At 51.5% G+C, this 22,293-nt stretch overlaps 2 protein-coding genes and 1 pseudogene across 2 annotated transcripts in view; 1 reads left to right on the forward strand and 2 right to left on the reverse strand.

Moving 5' to 3' along the window:
* Nucleotides 1–22,293, reverse strand: part of LOC141729628 (uncharacterized) — a 30,655-nt gene that overhangs the window by 7,908 nt on the left and 454 nt on the right. The window lies entirely within an intron of this gene.
* On the forward strand, nucleotides 1,526–2,185 carry LOC141729532 (uncharacterized; annotated as a pseudogene).
* Nucleotides 13,321–18,095, reverse strand: LOC141729622 (uncharacterized). Its single transcript, XM_074544331.1, has 3 exons — nucleotides 17,748–18,095; nucleotides 15,045–15,110; nucleotides 13,321–14,892 (listed from the first exon to the last, which is right to left on the reverse strand). Exons 1-3 carry the CDS (start codon nucleotides 17,785–17,787, stop codon nucleotides 13,886–13,888), a joined length of 1,113 nt encoding a protein of 370 aa, XP_074400432.1. The 5' UTR covers nucleotides 17,788–18,095; the 3' UTR covers nucleotides 13,321–13,885.

A 22,293-nucleotide genomic window follows, 5' to 3' on the forward strand; every position in this document is an offset into this window, starting at 1 on the left:
GTGAATGAACCTTGTCAGTCTCACTGGTATCATTTCTTCCCTTTCCTCCAGTGATTTTAACAAACTTTTCAAGGAAGGACAACAAAATATTTTCTTTTTCACTGGCCACCTACAACAGCCAATTTCCTCATCAGTTCTCCCATAAGTTGTTCAGAGGAAGCTGTGTCCAAGTTTCCAAGAGTTCCTCCAGAGAGAACCACAACCTCCTCCTTGGAGGGAACCATCCTGTTGTCAAATGCACTTGGGGTCAGACAACAGTGCCCTGAACCCACTACGGAAAAATAATGTCGCAATCTAGTTAAGAAAATTGTTGGAGAGATTCCTCTGCCGCAATTAAGATGCTAAAAAGACCAAATCCAAGGTGGATTTTATTGAACAGTAAATGTGAGGTAGAGAGAGAGATGGAAAGAAAGAGAAAAGGGGGAGAGCAAGGGAGTCAGAGGGACAGAGACCTCCCCTGGAGCAGAGCAAGTGTGACATTGTCCCCTGTGTGTGTGGCCTTCCCAGAGTGGGGGTTTTACACCTGAGCCAGTTTGGGTAAGGGGGGTGGTGTTCACCCCCTGAGCAGGGATTACCCCACTGTTTCAGGTTGCCATGCAAGATGTAACCAAATGCATGTTTTCAATCCCCACCTTCATCAACTGCTATAAACAGGTGGGGCAGTGTTCTTTATCTCTTCCATGACTCAGCCCTGATAACACCCTCCAGGGGAGATATCTTCTGTGAATGGGCCATTGAGTGTCACTGCAGGACTGATAAAATTCCATCATCCCATTGTGGGATGCTCCGCCCAGGGGGAGGAACCAAGCATTCCTACCTGGATATAAGCTGAGCCTTGCTATAACCAGGAGCAGCTTGCCTACTGGATTAACAGAGGACAAGAGCTCCAAAACCACCACTGGACCTCCAGAGGAAGACCAGACCCTTCTACAGCATCACTTCTTGGACAGAATCGCATTCATCACTCCAACAGGACTACAGCCACCATTTATTGGGACGGCTGCCACCACCCTGACCAACAGGGTGTCAGGTTATATCCTGACTCTGTGAGTTTAAGGCAGTGTTTCTGTATCATTGCCCTGATCCTAATTTTGTTTTTGAATTGGAATTCTGACTTAGACTCTCCCCCTCTTTTGCCTTCAATCCGGTGCAAAATTTAGTGTGCTCATTTCTTGTTTTCCTCCCAAAACAGAATTTCCCGTTCCTAAAACTTAGCCAGATGGAGGGAGAGACTGCGAGGAAGAGGAAGATGCCCCAGGACACCCAGGCAGGTGAGGAGTAAGTCAGTGCCCCTTTCCCCCTCTCTTCTGCTCCGTCTCCCAGCCCAGCACAGCCCCTGGCTGCAGGACAACCCTGCTGCCAACACCATCCTACCGGGGATTCACTGGGGGGATCTCCTTCCCCTTCCCTGTGGCACGGAGGCAAATCCCATCCTCTCCTTGTCTTTTCTCCCCCCGAGAATAAGCTGAGGATTGGGACCAGAGAGGACAAATCCCCACAGCAGAACCTTGTGAAAGAGGCTGTTATGAGTGACTCCAGGGCACAGGAATCCAATGGGAAGGAAACTCCCCAGAGATTCCATAGGAAGAGGGGCTGCAAACGCAGCCCAGGGTGCTCTGAGGAGGAAAGACCCTTCCTGAGCCAGGAAGGTGGACAGAGCTTCAGCCAGAGCTCAGAGCTGGTGGTCCATGAGCAGCTTCATGATGGAGAGAAGCGCTACAAGTGCTTGGAGTGTGGGAAGAGCTTCAGGCAGAGCAGCACCCTGATCCGCCACCAACACATCCACACTGGGGAATGGCCCTACGAGTGTGGGGAGTGTGGGAAGGGCTGCAGCTGCAGGTCAGAACTCATCAGGCACCAACGCATCCACACTGGGGAGAGGCCCTACGAGTGCCCAACCTGTGGGTAGAGGTTTCACACCAGCTCCAATCTCCTCCTGCATGAGCGGATTCACACGGATGAGCGGCCCTTCCGCTGCCCTGAGTGCGGGAAGGGCTTCAAGCACAACTCCACTCTCATCAGGCACCGGCGCATCCACACTGGGGAGAGGCCCTACGAGTGTCCGCAGTGTGGGAAGAGCTTCACCCAGAGCTCTCACTTGACCAGTCGCCAACGGAGGCACTGGAAAGGGAAGGCCTCCAATGCCCCAAGTGCAGGAGGATTTTGTGCACTGCCCCAACTCTAATCATTGGAGTATCCATGTTGGGAAGAGCCCTGATGATCCATGTTCCCATGATCCATGCTGGGAAGACACCTTTACCTTTTCCTGTCCCTGCCAATGACATGATGTGGGATGGAAAAACAGGAAGGTCTGGCCATGGCCCTGTCATTACATTCACTCCCACATCAGGTCATTCCCAGGGGCACGAAATGGACTCTCTCTCTCCCTGAGGAGAAGGATGAAATTTCCAGGAAGGGGAAATTGTGGCCAGGAAGACCCAGAAAGTTGTGTTGTAGTTTTTCCTGTAAACAGTCCCTTCTGTTATCAATATTGTTTCTGTTTTCGTTTGTTCCTTATCTCGTTGGTGTTCTCAGTAAATTGTTCTTATCCCAGCCCAGGATCTTTGCCTTTTGTGCTTTCCATGGGAGGCGGGAGAGCAGCAAGGGCAGTGCAGTTTTAGCAGGAGCAGGAAATTGGGGAATCCCATTCCTGAATCCTGGGCCCCGGAAACTGAGCATCCCAGCTGGTCCCAGCCCTGATGGCCATGGCAACAGCCTTGGGAGCGGGTCCCTGGCTGGGGCTGTGGGAACCTCTTCCCTCTGGTGCCCAGAGACAGGAGTGGAGGGAACGGCTGCAGCTGAGTCGGGGCAGGCTCAGGTTGGATGTCAGGAAAAGGTTTTTGCCCAGAGGCTGCTGGGGCCCTGCCCAGGCTCCCCAGGGAAGGGTCCCAGCTCCAGGGCTCTCTGAGCTGCAGCAGCATTTGGACAGCGCTGCCAGGCCCAGGCTGGCATTGTTGGGGTGTCCTGTGCAGGGCCAGCAGCTGGACTGGAGGATCCTGATGGGTCCCTCCCAGCTCAGCCAATTCTGTGGTTCTGGGATCCCATGAGCCTGGGGATGGGACTGCCAATGGTTGCCATGGCAACGGGCTGTGGCTGCAGGCCTGAGCTGGTGTCCATGGCAACCACACCGGCATGGGGTCTCCATGGAGCTGCCATGGAAACTGACCATAGCAACAGGGGTCCTGGTGATGGTTACCATGGAAACTGACCATAGCAACAGGGTCCTGGTGATGGTTGCCTGCTAAGGATCAGATTTGTCACAGGCCCTCAGAGAGGTTCCATGGGAACTTTCCAAGAGTCCCCAGGCTGTTCCAGAGCTGGAATGCCACAGGCAGAGACAGGGGCCCCATGGACACCTCCCAGGGCTTTCTGTGGATGTTAAAGAGCCCTGTGGTGAGAGGCAGTCACAGCCATTCCGTGGTGACATCCGAGGGGACCTTGTGCTGCAAAGGCACCCATCTTGAACAGGCACTCACAGGGGTTCCACGGTGACATCCCAGGAGTCCCCAGGCTCCCAAAGAGCCAGGATGTCCCAGACACTCACAGGGGTTTCTGTCATGGGCACAGTGGGAGCTTCAGGCAAAAGCCTCATTTCTTAATTGGAGAAACTCCTTCTGAGACATGAGGTTGATGAAATGACACCCAACAGCCTCCATGGATCCTCAAACCTTTGCAGGACCCCTAGACTTCTAAAATTCCTTCAAAGAGAGGAGACTGGGAGTTGCTGGATCCAATCTCAGCCCCAGAATTTGTCAAATGTGTAAAAGATTGAACAGGTGGTATTCGACTAACAGAATTTGTCCTGCAGGATTCATGATAGAATACCAGATGAATTTATATAAATATGTCTCTGGCTTATTCTGATCATGATCAGATGGAAAGATCACCAGCACAGTTATTTACTCCACATTTCAGGAGCTATAACAATTATTAGAATATAGTGCTCTAGGAAGCAATTTTGAAGTCAGCATGGCCTTGCTGGAGTTGTTGGAGCCCATTGCAGGCAGAGCCTCCTGCTCCAGCAGAAACTGCCTTTCCTGTTGTCCTGGTTTAGGGCAAGTTTGTTAAAGAATCTGCAAAGGAGGGCCCCTCCAGAAAGCGAAACCCACACGGCCCCTCCCCTCCAACTGGTTCGGATGATGACACCACTCTGAGAAAGATGACAAAATCAGAAAGTCTCTTTCAGGGGTGGTTGCTCTGTTCTCAATCCCTCCAGTGCTGGGGCAGCTGCTGCAGCCAAACCTTCGGTGTTCCCGGGTCCCAGTCCAGAGCAGGTTCGAGATGGTCACAGAAACAGGAGACGAGAAACAGTCCAGGAAGGGATGTGGACTGTTTAGCTAGAACTAGCTAATAAGCAGAAGCCAAAGCAGAGCAGAAGCGAGAGCAGAAAAGAGAGCAAGCAAAGCAGCAAGCCGAAATCAAGAAGTGAAAACAGCCCTATGTACTGCCCCTCTCTGTGTCCCTGATAAGAGAAACCCAAACAAAACTCCCACTCTTCAGAGCCGGTCTTAAAGGCACAGAACAGATGAATGGAGATAGAAGCATCATAACGTCACCCCAGGACATTCCACCCCTTATCCCCATATCATCAACATACTACCACACATCATGCATTATTCATACAAAATTTCCATCTGTTCCCCCAAAATTTACAAGCAATACCCATCATGCCTTCATCACATCCCCACACTGGACCACTGAATCCAGGCCCTATATTACAGAGCTGCAGGATTCCCCCTTTTCACTTTACTCACTTAAAACTCCATCTATCACTTGCTCAGACCTTCGACACTTACACATTTCCTTCTCCATCTTCCACTTGCCCAGACATTCAACACTTACACATTTCCTTCTATCTCATGTCTGTATGGTTTAATGTACAGACAATGGCAGTAACATCAAATGAACAGTGATATTGCATATCATTCTTACCCCACAATCAGATCTCCCTGAGGTACACATCGTGTTGTTCCATCTCTTTGCATTATCCACCACATGCAACCTGGTCCCTGAGCAAAGACAACCCCACGAATGGGTTTGCCTGTACTCGAGGCAGAATTGATCCACACAGTCTTCCATAACAAACCTCTGATATGTACCACTGGGACTTTGTCTCCTTCTATTACATTCAGGGACAGACTGGGCAGGACCTGCTCGGCTGGTGGAACCTCGGGTGTTAACTAACCAGGTGGCCTTTGCTAAATGCTGCTCCCAATTTTTGAAAGATCCCCCACCCAAAGCTTTCAACTGAGTTTTTAGTCGTCCATTGTACCTCTCCACTTTTCCTGCAGCTGGTGCATGGTAGGGGATATTGTACACCCACTCAATGCCATGTTCCCTAGCCCAGGTGTTGATAAGGCTGTTCTTGAAATGAGTCCCATTGTCTGACTCAATCCTCTCAGGGGTGCCATGTCTCCACAGAACTTGCTTTTCAAGGCCCAGGATGGTGCTCCGAGCCATAGCATGAGGCACAGGGTAGGTTTCCAGCCATCCAGTGGTGGCCTCCACCATGGTCAGCACGTAGCGCTTGCCCTGGCGTGTCTGGGGCAGTGTGATGCAGTCAATCTGCCAGGCCTCCCCATACTTGTACTTGGACCACCGCCCACCATACCAGAGGGCTTCACTCGCTTGGCCTGCTTGATGGCAGCACACGTCTCACAGTCATGGATAACCTGTGAAATACTGTCCATGTTTAGATCCACCCCTCGGTCTCGTGCCCACTTATAGGTGGCATCTCTGCCCTGGTGGCCTGAAGCATCATGGGCCCATCGAGCTAGGAATAACTCTCCTTTATGTTCCCAATCTAGGTCCATTTTGGATACCCTTATCTTTGCAGCTTGGTCTACCTGCTCATTGTTTTGGTGTTCCTCATTGGCCCTATTCTTGGGTACATGGGCATCTACATGGGGGACTTCCACAGGTAGCCTCCCTACCCTGGGAGCAATGTCTTTCCACTCATCAGCAGCCCAAATTGGTTTTCCTCTACGTTGCCAGTTAGCCTTTTTCCACCTCTCCAGCCATCCCCACAGAGCATTGGCTACCATCCATGAATCAGTGTAGAGGTAGAGCTTTGGCCACTTCTCTCTCTCAGCAATGTCCATGGCCAGCTGAACAGCTTTGAGTTCAGCAAATTGACGTGACCCACCTTCTCCTTCGGTAGCTTGTGCCACCTGTCGTGTGGGGCTGCATACGGCTGCTTTCCACTTCCGGTTCATCCCTATGATGCAACAGGAACCGTCAGTGAAAAGAGCATAGCGTGTTTCCTCTGGGGGCAATTGGTTATAGGGAGGAGCCTCTTCAGCCCGTGTCACTGGTTCTTGTTCCTCTTCATCTGTGACACCAAAATTTTCACCTTTGGGCCAATTTGTAATTACCTCCAAAATCCCTGGGCAATTCAGTTTACCTGTAGGGGCACGTTGAGTGATGAGAGCAATCCACTTGCTCCATGTAGCACTGGTGGCATGGTGAGCGGAAGGAACTTTGCCTTTGAACATCCACCCCAGCACTGGTAGTCAGGGTGCCAGGAGGAGTTGTGCTTCAGTACCTATTACCTCCGAGGCAGCCTGGACTCCTTCATAGGCAGCCAAGATTTCCTTCACTGTGGTAGTGTAGTTGGCTTCCGAACCTCTGTAGCTTCGACTCCAAAATCCCAATGGTGGACCCCGAGTCTCCTCAGGCACCTTCTGCCAAAAGCTCCAGGACAAGCCATGGTTCCCGGCTGCAGAGTAGAGCATGTTCGTCACATCTGGTCCTGACTGGGCCAAGGGCTGCTGCATGAGCAATCTCCTGCTTGATCTGGACAAAGGCTTGTTGCTGCTCAGGGCCCCACTGGAAAGTGTTCTTCTTGCAGGTGACCAGGTAGAGAGGGCTCACGATCTGGCTGTACTCAGGAATATGCATCCTCCAAAAACCTATGGCACCCAGGAAAGCTTGTGTCTCTTTCTTATTGGTGGGTGGAGACATTGCTGTGATCTTGATGACATCTGTAGGAATCTGATGCCGTCCATCTTGCCACTTCACTCCCAGGAACTGAATCTCACGAGCTGGTCCCTTTACCTTGACTTTTTAATGGCCAAACCAGCTCCCAGGAGGATCTGGATGATTTCCTTCCCTTTCTCAAATACTTCCGCAGCTGTGTTCCCCCACACAATGATGTCATCAATATACTGCAGCTGTTCTGGAGCCTCACCCTTTTCCAGTGCAGTCTGGATCAGTCCGTGGCAGATGGTGGGGCTGTGCTTCCACCCCTGGGGCAATCGGTTCCAGGTGTACTGCACTCCCCTCCATGTGAAGGCAAACTGAGGCCTGCATTCTGCTGCCAGAGGAATGGAGAAAAATGCATTGGCAATGTCTGTAGTGGCAAAGCACTTCACTGCCTTGGACTCAAGCTCGTACTGGAGCTCTAATATGTCCGGCACGTCAGCACTCAGTGGTGGAGTCACTTCATTCAATGCACAACAGTCCACAGTCAATCTCCATTCTCCTTCAGATTTTCGCACAGGCCAAATGGGGCTGTTGAAGGGTGAGTGGGTCTTGCTGACCACCCCTTGGCTCTCCAGCTCTCGGATCATCTTATGGATGGGGATCACAGCATCTCGAGTGGTTCTATACTGTCGTCGATGCACTGTGGAAGCGGCAATTGGCACCTGTTGCTCTTCTCCCTTCAGAAGTCCTACTGCACATGCGTTTTCTGACAGTCCAGGCAAGCTGTTCAACTGCTTGACACCCTCTGTCTCTACAGCAGCTATTCCAAATGCCCATCTGAGTCCTTTTGGGTCTTTGAAATTGCCACTTTGGAGGAAGTCTATACCTAAAATGCATGGGGCCTCTGGGCCAGTCACAATAGGGTGTTTCTTCGACTCATTTCCAGTCAGGCTCACATCAGCTTCCACCAAAGTAAAATCCTGTGATCCCCCTGTCACACCAGCAATAGAAACAGACTCCGTCCCCACATGTAATCCTTCCTTAAGCCACGAAGGTCCTTCGGGGAAAAGGACTCAATATTGGCATCTGATCTTGCACCTGCTGCTTTGACTCCTGATTTTATGTCAGGAGGCATCGAGGTTCCTTCTCCTTCATCATCATCATCATCCTCATCATCCACTGGTCGATTGGTCTTGGCTGTGCATTTCCCACTTCTAGTGCTGGTAGCAACAGCCATGGGTTTAGCTGCTGGCTTCGAGCCTGGGCTGTTGGCTGCAGCCTGAGTCACCGGGACAGCTGCTGATTTATCTCCCTGCCCCCCTGCCTCTGTCTGCTGCCCGACACTATCTAGCAGTGTGCGATAAGCATATGCCAGGGCCCAGCTCACTGCAATGACCTTCCTCTCCTTAGGCTCATCCTGGTACTTCTCTTTCAGATATCTCCCCACCTCAGCTGGGTTCTGAATTTGCTCATGGGGAAAATCCCAGACTATATGGTCAGAGAATTCCTTCAGGATTTGGCCCATATCCTCCCATTTCCCACACCACTTAGGATTTTCCACACCGGGGTCTACTCCTGAGTCAGGGGTCTCATCAGCCCGTCTAGAAATCTCAGCCCTCATTCTAGAGAAGCAGCAGACTGTATAGAGGAAGGTTACCACATTGAATACCAGAAAGATGGTCTCTTTAACGTTCAGGGGAAACTCAACATCCTTCAATAGTGATGCAACAGATTCATAGGAGAAGAAGGAAAGCAAAGGCTGAAATGCCTGATCCCCTGCCGCTCCTCCTCTAACAAACTGGATGCATAACCACAGCCATGAACCATTCATACCTGGAGCAGACCCTAGCATGTTTATAAACTTTTTACACATCATTACCACCAAGCCCAGCAGGATAGCTATTCTGGTCACTGCCCCTCTGCTATAAAAACTACATATTAGGGACAATACTAAAGCTATTTCTGGATAAGAAAATAAACCTAGGGACCATGGAGGTATTAAGATCTCAAAAAACCCTAGGGACCAGAAATGCATGCAAGCTTTCACCCCAACAGACATTATGAATTCATAAAGCATGGCTATTAACTGCTTTATACAAACACAGAGTAATGGCAACCAAAATGCACTCAAAACAGGGTTTTTCTGCTCTCTCGAGCCCCACATATTGGGCAGATTTTTTCCCAGTTTAGGGCAAATCTGGTAGAGAATCTCCAAAAGGGGCCCCTCCAGAAAGCAAACCCACACGGCCCCTCCCCCCAACCGGTTTGGGGAGGATTCCTCAGAGAGAAGTGGAAAGAACCTGTTTATTTAACAGGCACAGCACCCCCAGCACACAGAATGAACAATACTGGATGGCACCGCTCTGAAAAAAGTGACAAATTCAGAAAGTCTCTCTCGGGGGTGGTTGCTCTGTTCTCAGTCCCTCCGGCGCTGGGGCAGCTGCTGCAGCCACAAGGTGCAAACTCTCGGTGTTCCCAGGTCCCAGTCTGGAGCAGGTTTGAGAAGGTTGAAAAAAGGAAAGGAGAAACAGTCCAGAAAGGAATTTGGACTGTTTAGCTAAAATAGCAATGAGCAGGAGCAAAAGCAAGCAGAAGTGAAGCAGAAGTAAGAGCCAGAGAGAGAGAGAGAGCAAAGCAAAAAGGCGAAAGCAGAACTATGCACTGCCCCGACTCAGTGTCCTTGATAAGAAAAACCCAAACAAAACTTTCACACTACAGAGACAGTCTTAAAGGCACAGAACATATGAATGGGATACAAGCATCGTAACGTCACCCTAGGACACACGGGTGTCCTGAACAGTGTCATCCCATTGTTATCCTTTTGATACTAATTCTGTTTGGTTTTATTTTATCAGCAGTCCTATTCATTATTAATTGGAGCAAGGAACAGCTGACAAGATTGACATCTATAGTTAATGCACACAACTTGACTGATGTCCTCTACAACGTGCACATCCCCATGACATCTGACACAAGGCAATTAGGAATGACGCCTATGTGTTTTGGAATAATCCTTGATTTCCATTTATGATTTTGTGGAAATTACGTTCAATTTTTAGTGAATTGTTTTAGAAAATAATTTTGTAAAGTTAATGCTTGTATTAATATGTGTTGATTGCTTTTGCTTTCGATTATTTGTGACTGGTTTTAACCATTTAAATATTGTTTATATTTAAATATAATAAAAGACAATCGTGAGTCACGGGGTCGTGTGAGAGTCTGTCCGAATTTTCCCTCATCTGCCTCACGATCGTCATTGGGGGACCACTGAAGAGAAGACCCCCCTGCCTGAAATCTCTGGCTCCAAGGGACAAAGTCATGTGCCTGAGACCTGAGAGCACAGAGCAAAGTTATTGTTCTCACACGTGTTGTTTGCTGTGTGTTACACTGAGCCCGATGAGAAGAAGGGGCACCGTGCCCTTTGTGCAACAACAGCCTTGGGAGCTGTCCCACCTCTCGGCCTGGCTGGACTTCTCCTGAGTTTCAGGTGGTCCCCCCACAGAAGACCCTCACCTGTTCTACAACCACCGGGACAGACAGACTGAGATGGAAGGAGCCTCTCCATCAAGGACTGAGACATGGAACCCCCATGTGAAAAGGCCCCTCTGCTCCTTCCAAGGACTGGGACTGAAACCCCCAGCCCGGGGCAGGTGTGTGGGGGAGGCAAGCTGACCAAAGCGAGATGTTTGCCTGCAGGTTGTGACCGCTGCACCAAGAAGACAATGGCTCTCGCTTACTGCTGAGAGCATGGACTACCTGTTACATCTATTCCTTATTGTATCTGTATCGCCCCCTCGCAATTTCCAATAGAGTTATCATAATAAAAAGCTCTGAGTTAGCGAGAGACTTTGAGATCTCTCCGACATAACAGGCAGATCCTCGACTGGACTGGACCAAAGGACTTCGTCTCTACATTTGGTAGCTCTATCCCCTCTCTCTTTCTCTCTCTATTTTGTCTCTCTCTCTTCCCCCATCTTTTTCTCTCCCTTAATCCCTCTATCGCATTTTGCTGTGCTCATTCAATAAAGGTGCATTTGTTTCGATTATCATTGCAAACCCCCTTGTACTGTGTTGGTTCTTTTTGCACCCTGAGATCAAATCCACGAACCATCACGAAACCCGTCCAGGAGGACGGATCGTGACACCCCCTGAGGACCCCTCCCCAAATTCCCCCCAAAAGCTCCCCCAGCACCCCCAGACCCCGCTAAAACCCCCTCAATTTCCCCCACACCCTCCCCAAATCCCCCCCAAACCTCCTCAAGACCCCTCCCCAAATTCCCCTCACGACCCCTCCAGGACCCCTCACCTGTCCCTGCGCCTCCTCAGCAGCTCCCGGAGCTCCCCGTCCTCTCCCAGCGCCTCCCCCGCTCTCTCCAGCACCTCCCGCAGGACCTGCCCGAGCCCGAGGCGGCTCCCGGGGGTCCCTGAGGGGGTCCCGGGGGGCGGCGAGGGGGGAGGAGGCGCCCGCTCCATGCCCGGCCCTGGGGTCAGGGGGCGCTGCTTCATGCTCGGGTCTGATTGGCTGGAGCGGAACGAGGAGGGTGGGAGTTTCTGAGGGGAGTTGGCCGGTGATTGGTTGGTTTCGTAGAGGGCGCGGTGATTGACAGTAGATGGGCGGAAGAGGCAGGCTTTGCCGAGGGGAGGCGTGTGGTGATTGGTTTGATAGAGGCAAAGAAGGCGGGAGTTACAAAGGGGAGACACGCGGTGATTGGTTGGTTCAGCTTAAGAGAGGTGGGAGTAGCTGAGGGGAGGCGTGCAGTGATTGGTTGGTTTGGGGCGGGCTGCGCTGTGATTCATTAATTTGGGAGATGAAGCGTGGTGATTGGATGGTTTGGAGCGGGGCACGTCACTATTGGCTGGGAAATGCCCAGCATTTTTTACGGAACAAACCCCATTTTTTGGGGAAAAAGTCTTGGATTTTTAAGGAAAAATTCCCAATTTTTGCAGCAGACACATTCCCAGATTTTTTGAACCCCCGTGACGCCAAATAACCCCAAAATACTCGAAATAAACCCCAAGGAACCCCAAAAAACCCCAAACAAATCAAGATAATCCTTGGGAAACAAACAAAAAAATGTCAACCTAAACCCAAAAATCCCCAAATGATATCAAGTACACCTAAAAAAACCCCATATACACCAACATAAACCCCAAGAACCCCAAATGATTCCAAATAAACCCACATAAACCCAAATAATCCCAAGCAAACACAAATACTTCTAAATACACCCAAATAATTCCAAATAACCCCAAAACAACAGAAATAAACCAAGTAAAAACCAAGATAAACCCTAAATAGTCCATAAATAACCCCAAATAAACCCCAAATAAAGCCCAGTTCATCCCGTCTTCACCCCAAACCAGATCCCGAGCAATCAAAACGCGCGGCACTGATGACGTTCCACTTGCTGGGCACAAATTCAGAGCACTGGCCCCGCCCAGCGATTTTCAGCCAATCAGCGCCCGGCCAGACTCTGACTCATAACTTGCCAGCCACAGACCAAGGCCTCTCACTGCGGTAAACAATCACAGACAGCACGGGGTAATTTCCAGCCAATCAGAGCGCGTCTCGCTGATGACTCATCAGTTCCGAGGAGCGGAATTTGGTGAAGGGGGGGAAGGTGACCCTGGGGAGGGGCTGGGTACCCCAAATTAATGCAAAACGGGGTCGGGACACCAAATCGGAGAAGGAGGGGCCTGAAGCCCCTAAAACCAAACAATGGGGAGGGGATTGGGGGAACGATCGGAAAGGGGAGAGTGGGGAAAAGAGGGGGGTGGGAGACCAAAATTGAGCTGGGAGGGAGATGGGACCCCCAAATTGAGGTGGGAGAGGGATGGGATCCCAAAACTGAGCTGGGAGGTGGATGTGAGATCCCAAATTGAGCTGGGAGGGAGGTGGGACCCCCCCAAACAGGATGAAGGCAATTTTGTTCCTGGAATATGTAAAGTACTTTATGGATATGCAAAAAGTCGATAAATATGCAACAGGCTGATGTCATGGGAGACAAGGACAATTGAGCAAAAGTTGTTATGGCCACCAAGACTCCCCTAGTTATTTTCGGGGACACCCCTAATTAGTATGGTTTTCATTACATCAGCCTCTTGTATATCCATAGACCCTCATGCATATCCATAAACTAATTTACATATTTTAGGAACTATCTTACACGGCCCATCCTTGGGGGTGTCTCCCCATTTCAGGAGCCTCCACTGAAATAGAAAATGTAAACTCCCTTGCTTTTACTACTACTATTATTAGTAGTAGTAGTAATAAAAATAATAATAATATACTATAAAAATATTAAATACTTTTGAAATTAATGAGCTCTCAGGCAAAGATATGGGAATAGAAATAACAGTTCTTTATTAAGAAGAATTAAAAATACAAATGCAGTAGTACAACCAAAAAAAAAAACAGTGAAAGAGTCAGAATCCTCCGGGAATCCAGTGAAACCAGTTCATCCTCTTGGAATACAGTGAGAATAGGGCTGATCCTTTGGGAATCTATTTCTTAACTCTGAAAGGCAGGTGAAAGGCAGGGCCATGGAATTTTTACAGGGTATCCCAAGGGTGGAGTTGGGGTTTGGGTCAGGGGAGGAGTTCTTAGCATCATAAGGAGGGTGAGATCAAATTCCTGACTCTTAGCAACAGCAGCACTCCACACAGAACGCATCCCAAAATCCTAAAGTCCCTCTAAAACAACTGAGAAATTATGGAACTTCAGATATATTCGATGAATTTCCTTCATTTAAACGAGTTTGGGGTGTTTTTAAAGGATGAAGGTGAAGCAGAGGAAAATTAAGGCCAAACCAAAAGGCGAAGCAGCTAGGTGTGTTCCCAACATGGATCACAGGGAATGTCAGTGACCAGGGCTGTGCCCAAAGTGCCTCCTCCAGTGGGGGATGGAGCTGGAGCAGCGCACGAAGCTCTGCCCACACTCGGGGCACTCGCAGGGCTTCCCTTAGCGGTGCCTCCGTTGGTGTTGGGTCAAGGCAGAGCTGCTGCAGAAGCTCTTCCCACACTGGGGACACTCGTAGGGCCTCTCCCCAGTGTGGATGCGCCGGTGGGTGACGAGGTGGGAGTTGAGCTTGAATCCCTTCCCGCAGTCGGGGCAGCGGAAGGGCCTCTCCTCTCTGTGAATCCAATAGTGCCGGAGGAGATGGGAGCTGGTCGGAAACCTCTTCCTGCATTTATCACACTCATAGGGCCTCTCCCCAGTGTGGATGAGCTGGTGGGTGATGAGGTGGGAGTTTTGCCTGAATCCTTTCCCGCAGTCGGGGCATTGGAAGGGCCTCTCCTCTCTGTGAATCCGATAGTGCTGGAGGAGATTGGAGCTGGTCTTAAACCCCTTCCCACACTTGGAACACTCATAGGACCTCTCCTCTCTGTGTGTCCTCTGGTGCACCATCAGGCTGGAGCTCTGGCGGAAGCACATCCCACACTCGGAACACTTGTACGGCCTTTCTCCAGTGTGGGTCCTCTGGTGCGTGATCAGGTTGTAGCTCTGGCTGAAGCTCTTCCCACACTCTCCACATTCATAGGGCTTCTCCCCAGTGTGGATCTTCTGGTGCCTGATCAGGTGGGAGTTCCACCTGAAGCTCTTCCCACACTCCCCACACTCGTAGGGCCGTTCCCCAGTATGGATCCTCTGGTGCACAATCAGTTTGGAGTTCCACCTGAAGCTCTTCCCACACTCCATGCACGTGTGGGGCTTCTCCCCACCATGGAGCTGCTCATGGAGCACCAGCTCCGAGCTCTGGCTCCATCTCTGGACGCCTTCCCGGCCCAGGCTGGCTCTTTCCCCCTCAGATCCCCGCTGGCTGCGTTTGCAGCCCCTCCTCGTGCGGTATCTCCGGGGCTTTTCCTCCCCGTTGGCTTCCTGTGCCATGGAGCCGCTCAAAACGGCCTCTGCCACCAGGTTCTGCCGCGGGCATTTGTCCTCCCTGCTCTCCATGCTCAGCTCCTGCTCTGGGGGAGGAAGGACAAGGACAGGATGGGATTTGCCTCCGTGCCACAGGCAAGGGCAAGGAGATCCCCCAGGGCTGAGCTGCAGCCAGGGCCGTGCTGGGCTGGGAGATGGAGCAGCACAGAGGGGAAAGGGGCACTGACTTCCTCCTCACCTGCCTCAGTGTCCCGGGGCATCTTCCTCTTCCTCGCAGCCTCCCTGGGGTTGGCAATGGGCAATCCTGGTTTGGGGAAAACAAGGGATGAGAGCATTTGTAGGAGTGTCGGGGGGTAGGATGGTCAGGACGGACGGAGACGAGAGAGCTCTGCAGCCAGGGCGTGGAACTTGTGGTTTATTGCAAAGGGCCTGGGTGCAGGGCCCTGCTTGCAGCTGCCAGGCACAGCTCGGAGCAGGCCCGAGAGAAGAGTGGGGTAGAGAGGGTGAGAGGGTAACAGAGTAAGAGGAGAAGAGCGTAAGAGAGTAAGGTTCCCGTTACAATACAATAAATTTTCTTCTGTGTTGAATATTCTATTTCTCACTTAGCAGACTAGTACACAATACAAATCCTATAGCATTTACATTCAGCCTGTAAAAGTCATTACATCACCATACTGTGTTACATTTTAAACCCTAAAAACTCCTCTTTGGATCCTTTCTGCTGAGCCAGTAGGGTCTGCTCTGACCCTTGGATCTGTCTGCAAGAAGAGCGAATTTTTTCATGAAAAGGGGATTACCTTCAGTCGGGCCATACCATTGTTTTCCGGTTGTTCACTAACTGATGTATCTCAAAGCTTGCTTTCATTTCAATCTTCCTTACACTTTCTATATTCTCAAAGTCTTTTGCCAGACAATCATATTTATAAGGCTTTCCTGTTTCATCTTCCCCAACACACATTGAGTTTGAAGGTCCCTGTGCCCGAGTCCATCTCTAGAATCACTGGCCACCTGAGCTCCAGAAAAACTTCCCAAACACCCAGATTCAGCCCTGAAAAAGCCTCCCAGGAGTTCCTCGTCCCTGGTCCCTCCTCTCTGGTGTTCGGGGGCTCCCCCTGTCCCAGCTGTTGGGGGTCACGCTTGGATTGGGGGTCCCCCTTCTCCTCGGTGCCCGCCCTGCCCAGGCTGCTGGCAGTCCCAGCAATGCCAAAAGCTCCCCCCGCTTCGCTCTCCCCATTTTGGGATGCCGGGGCTGTTTGGGCTCCCGGGCTCCCTTCTCCCCTCATTCTCTGCTCGGGGCTGCAGCGGCTCCAAGGAGTCTCCCCTGCCCCTCTCCAGGCTCTTGAGGCTCCCGCCAATGGCGGCGCTCCCCCCTCTCTGGGCTCCCCACTTTGGGCTCCTGGCGGACACAGGGCTCTGCTCCTCCAGGCTGCCTCTGCCGGCAGCCGCCACCGGCACCTCCCGGTGTCCCCCCAAGGGGCCTTTTCTGCTCAGCCTTGGACTGCTTCATTCTCCAAACATCCCCAAAAATGCAGGGACCCCCGGGATATCCGGGCCAAGCTCCCCCTCCTCGCTCACCAGTGTGATGGGGGGGCGATGATCCCACAGGTGGGGGCTGCGAATTCACGCAGGGATCGATGGCGTGGTTCCCTCAGCTCAGCCTCCATCTGCCTTTGTCCCTCCTCTTCCTCTTCCTTCCACTCCTCCTCTTCCATCCCTCCCCCTGCTCCTCCTCCCTAATCCCACTTCCTCCTCCCCCTCCATCCCTGCCCTTCCCTCCCTCCTCCTCCTCCCCCAGCAGCAGCCACACCCTCGGTGCCCCCTTCCCGCAGCCCTCGCAGCCGTGGGAGGAGCGGGGATGGAGCCGGGACAGGTCGGGATGGGCAGCGCGGGGCTCTCGGCTGCTCCAGCCGCTGCGGGTGGGGGGAACCCGGCCCGGGCCAAAGGAGAGGCAAACTGGGAAAACTGGGGGAACATCACAAAGCTAAGGATGCAGCAGAAAATGGAGCTGAAAGAGTTATGTTAACATTAAATACCAAACTATGAAAAAATGGAAATTCCAAAGTTTACGGAAGAGGAGAAAAAAGAATTTAAAAAAACAGGAAGGGAACAAGATAAATCAGGGAAATGGAAACTTCTTGACAGAAGACAATTTCTTAATAAAAAGTGCTTCTAAGAAAATACTAGAAGACATGCATCAGAATACCCACTGGGGTACTCAAGCTTTGCGCGATAATTTTTTAAGGAACTATGGGTGCACTGGCATTTTGGGAGTTGCATAGGAAGTAACTGAAAGATGCTTAATTTACAATACGATAAATAAAAAGGTGAAGAGGAAAACAATATTAGAGGTCATGAGGTAGCTCATTGACCATTTCGAAGTATCCAAGCATAAGTTTAGATTTGTTAGGCTCTGGATTTATTTGTAAAAAATCCCATTTAATATAGAAGAGAATATGCCATATATTAGACAGAGGATTTTAGAAGAATAAAAATCTTTGAAGTATCACAAAGAACCGAGAAAAAACAAGAAAATAAAAAGGGAAATGAAAGGGAAGGGAATAAGAGGAAAAATCAGAAAGGGAGTGGGATCCTCTGCAGGTCTTGCCCCCTGCGTTCGCGGCCGAGGCGCCTGTCCCGGGTCCCGGCTCGCTGCCCGCCTCAGCTCCGCCTGCCCCGCTTTCCATCCCAGCTGCGGCCTCACTGCCCAGGGCAGCTCCACCCGCCCCGGCGCTGTCGCTCAATTTGTGTGCCCTGCTCCCACTGCCGGGCCCGCGGCCGCTCTGCCGCCCATGCTGGGCAAGATTGGGGTTGCTCTGTCCTGCCGCCTCCTCCGAGGTCACCGCGCCCACCGCACCCAGAGGGGGTCCCAGCCATCCCATCTCCGGCTGCCCTGCCCGTGCCACCTGCGCTGGGCACCGCCGCTGCTGCCGGGCTCTCCCACCTGCCTTTGCTCTGCCGGGACCTGCCGGATCAGCCGCCATCAGCCATGGGGGGACTGCCCACGCTCCGCCTCGGGCTCCACGGGAAGATCCCCCTCTGTCGATTCCGGCGGCAGACCCTGCCCACACTCCCACCGAGCCTCGGCGGGATATCCTCCCCTGACCCCGCCCTGCTCTGAGTTACATCCCCGTGGTAACCACAGCTCCGGCTGTTCAGGGAAACTCTCTCTCTCTCTAGAGGAAGCACCTTATCCAAACACTAGGAGCTCAGTTTAAAGGCAGCCCTCTCCAAATTCTTTCTCAAAACACGGGAGAAAGGCCATAGAAGGTAAAAAAGTGAAAGAGTCAGATGAAGGGATTGCTCTATTTCCGTTCAGAGAGGTTCCCATGGGAGGGATGCGCTGCCCCGCCCCGCAGGAGCCACCAGCGCCCCTGCCGGCCGTGCCCAGAACTGCACCCAAGGGGAAAGCGCCGCAGCCCAAAGGCCGGGACTGGCTCCGGGCTCTGTTTGCTGTCCGTGCCGCAGCTGTTGCTGTTTGTTTGCTTTATTATACACACTAGTAAAGAACTGGTATTCCTATTCCCATATCTTTGCCTGAGAGCCCTTTGGTTTCACTAATCTAAAAACTAAGAGGGAGGGGATTTGCATTCTCCATTCCAAGAGAGGCTTTTTCTGCCTTCCCGAGCAGACACCTCTCTTGTAAAGCAAGACAAGCACCCACAGGCACTGAGGGGGCTGCAGGAGGGGCACAAGAAGGCCCTGCAGCACTTGGGCACAAAGGCACAGCAGGTGAGTGCAAGAAGGGAGCAGCAAAAGGCCAAGCTGAAGGCAAAGGCCAGGGCACAGTTCCTACAGCCCCTGAGGGATCAACCCCAGCGCCCAAGGGGGCCCCAGCACCCAGGGCAGGGCTCGGCCACAAGCACCTGGCAGAGGCATTGCCCTCCTCGGCAGGGGAGAGCCCACCCAAACAGCCCCTGGCAAGGAACCAGGGCTCCAGCTGCAGGGCACAAGGACACTGCAAGCACAGACAGCAGCACCCTCAGCACCAGCAAGTCCACCCGTTGATGGACATGGATTGGCAGGGCTGTCACAGCTCCCATCACACCAGGGACCCTCCACACTGCAGCCCTTGAGAACATTCAGGGTGGGTCTGCATTCAGAGGAGGCATTTTCTGATGGACACAGGGGCCTCTCAATCCACTCTAATCTTAGACCTAAAGGGGGAAATTAGTAAAGGAATGTTTTAATTTTTAAGGGAATGAGTGGGAAAGATGAGCAGATATGATTCGTTCAACCATTATTAGATGCTGTGGTGGATCGGTTTGAATTAAATGAATTGCTTTTTCTTCCTCCTGTGGTTGTAATTAACTAGGAAGGAATTTGTGAGCTGGATTTTAATACTGTAAAAGGGGATACAGAGGCTAGTTGTTTTCTACCTCTGAGTGAAAAGATTGACAAGGCCTATGCTGAAGTGAACCCCAGAGCGGGGCAGTGCCAGGGAAATAGGGAAAATTAGATATGGAGCCTCTACAAATTCCTTTAAAACAACCAGGACAGGTGGTTTCCAAAACCAATACCCTGTTCCAAGAGAGGGAAGGAAGGGCTCACAGCCTGGTATTGAGCCCCCGTTAAAGGCAGGGCTTTTGGAGCCAAGGATGTCTCCCTACAACACTCCTATCCTGCCAGTCAACAAACTGGATGGATGGACAAGAGAAGGAAACACAGAATTTTGAAGTGTTAAAATAAAGATTAACTGAGGCAGCTGGCCTGGGCCTTCCAGACAGAGAAAAAGAATTTGAATTATAGGTGGATGTTAAACAGGGTCTTGCCAAAGGAATTCTTGTGCTAAAATATTCAACTCTATATAGGATCTCCTACAGTTCAAGTCTGGCATCAAGTTAAAGATCTGACAACCAAAAAGCCTCTACTTGGATGAGCAGGGCTCGATTATTACAGTATGAAACTTGTTCAATGGCACAGGAGGATTCAGAACTGAGGACAGGGCAAGGGTTTAACCCAGCCTCCTGTTTGAACAGCCTGGAGAGGGGCTGGCAAGGAACTCAGGACTGCACTCAAGGGACAGAGCTCCAGACCCAGGCTGGGACAGATCGATGATGGGACATTCCCTGGCCTGAGGGAGAAAATGTGTTTGTGGATGGCTCTGCAAGGGCAGCAGAAGGGAAAAGAGCTACAAGACAGGCTGTTATTAAGGAAGGGGAATCAGACACAGCCCAGGTCACCGCCCCATGCTCAGCTCAACCCGCCCAGCTCTGGGTGCTTGTGAGAGCCTGGCACTGAAATGCCCTGAGCAGGAAGGCTTCAATATCTTCTGCTGACACCATGGCACCTAACACGGGGGCAAAAGCAATTCTCACTGCTTCAGCAACCACTGGAGCAGATATCAAGGCACATTCTCCCACAGCAAGCTGGGCTGGCACACAGCCTGCCCTGGCACTTTGCTGCTGCCAACACCCAGCCAGGACATCAGCTCCTGCCTAACGAGTGCAAAGCAGCACCACTGGTGGCCAAGGGGCCCATGCCAAGTGTCCCTGAGGCCACAAACAGCCGCCAGCACAGCTCAACACAGGGGGACCCCTCAGCCTGGCCTCAAGGGCTCTGAAGCCCCGGAGATTTGCACTTCCCGCCTGCAGCAGGAGGATGGGAGGCCGCCCCTGAGCCTGCCCTGAAGGCAACGCAGCAGCAGCCAGGGCTCCACAGCGGGCCAAGCCCCTGCGCCTGCCCACAGATCCTCCCCTGGAATCCTCTGCAATCCTGGCCACCCTCCTCTGCCATCTCCAGCCACTGGGGCCAAGCCTTGCTGCCACTGCTGCAGCTTCAGCGCTGCCTGGGCCTGCACTGCCACAGCTGCTGGGGAACACCAGGGCACAATTCCACTCTGGGGCTCACTCACACCCACACTCTGGGCTGCCTGCCATTGCACTGCTGCCAAATGTACCGATTTCGGTTCTTTTAAACCTTATTTCTCTGCTCAGGCTTGGTTTGTCTTAGCCTTGGGGAAAGGAATTTTAAAGATTTTATTTAAGGGATGTTACACCACTCAATGGAGATGAGTTTAACACCTGAACAGACTGGGAACAGCACAAGACACCCACAGAGATAACGACCAGCAACAAAACATCAACATTGCCCAGCAGCAGGAAGGGAAGCTTCATTCCAGGCAGCCTGCAGAGGAGCTTTAGAAATGCAAATGAACACTGCTGGGCAAAGTGTGGACAATGTACCTGGGTCTCTTGCCTGGGGCAGGAATTGGGCTGATTCCCTCTGCCCCTCACCCCAAGCTCTGCCTGCTGGCACTGATGGAATTTGCACAGCTCAAGGCAGAGCCCAGGGGGAGGATATCTGACCCTGCAACACAAACGGGTGAAGCTGCAAAGGGAAACAGCAAATGGAGAATGTTGGGAAAACTTCACTATAAATAAATGGGGGGAATCAGCCCTCTGCCCACTCCAACATGTGCTGGCACTGTCTGTGTTTACAGGGTATATTAGAGCACTGGGTGTTTTTTGTTACCAAAAATTCAGGGAAATCAGTTGGGAATCCAAGGATTTGATGATTTAATTACAGAAAAGCAGTCAATTGATGCAGCCCTGGCTGGAGAGAGTGGCCAAAAATGGCCAGCAGAAGAAAACTGGCCAGAACCAGAACCAAAATTGACCAGGAGAACAAATCCTACAACACCATGGGCCAGCCCCTGGGAACCCAAACCAATTCATATCAGGAGGCACAGAACCCATTTCTCATTTCAATGGCATCATTAGATTACAAGCTGCCCTTGCAATAATAACCAACCAGACAGCTCCAGCTCCTGACCTTCCTGCTGACCAACCCACTGAAATGAGGAACACACTCCTTAACCACGGGATGGGATCAGACCATCTGTTAGCAGAAAAAGGAGGAGTTTGTGGAAAATTAAATTACTCAAACTGGTCTTGGCAAATAGATGACAAAGGAAAAGGGGAGGAAAAAAAAACACAACGGAAAAAAAACCCCAGCTCATTTACCAGTGCAAACGTGCAAAGCATGGGAATGGCACACGGTTTTGTGGCTCCCTGGCAGACCAAGGGTTAAACGAATGCTGTTTCTCCTCTGATGTGCTACAGCAACTCGCAGCTTTTCACCATGCTCCACACCTTGAGAGTGCAGCTCATTCAGCAGCTGAGCGAGGGGCCAGGGACTCGTAGATAAGGAAGTAATGGGCGAAACCACCAGCTTCAATAAATGTTACTAATTAACATGGATTGCTGCTCACAGAAAGTCCCGCTAAATTCCTGAACTTCCAGAAGAACAAGGATTTTACAGAGCCATGAATATCGGCTGTTTTACAAACGTGGGGGTGCACATTAACGAGGACATGCACTTGGCGGATCGGGAGGTCTGAACCTTCCAAGCACCTCAGCCAGTGGGCAAAGGGAGAGGGAGATGAGGCCGGGAAAATGAGGACAAAAAGGAGGCTGCGAACTACAACAATGGCAGAGAGCGCATGGCAAATGCCCCACGGCGTCTCTCTCTGCTCAGCAATAAAGTCA

The sequence above is a fragment of the Zonotrichia albicollis genome, chromosome 7 (assembly GCF_047830755.1).
Source record: "Zonotrichia albicollis isolate bZonAlb1 chromosome 7, bZonAlb1.hap1, whole genome shotgun sequence".
NCBI classification, from domain to species: Eukaryota; Metazoa; Chordata; class Aves; order Passeriformes; family Passerellidae; genus Zonotrichia; species Zonotrichia albicollis.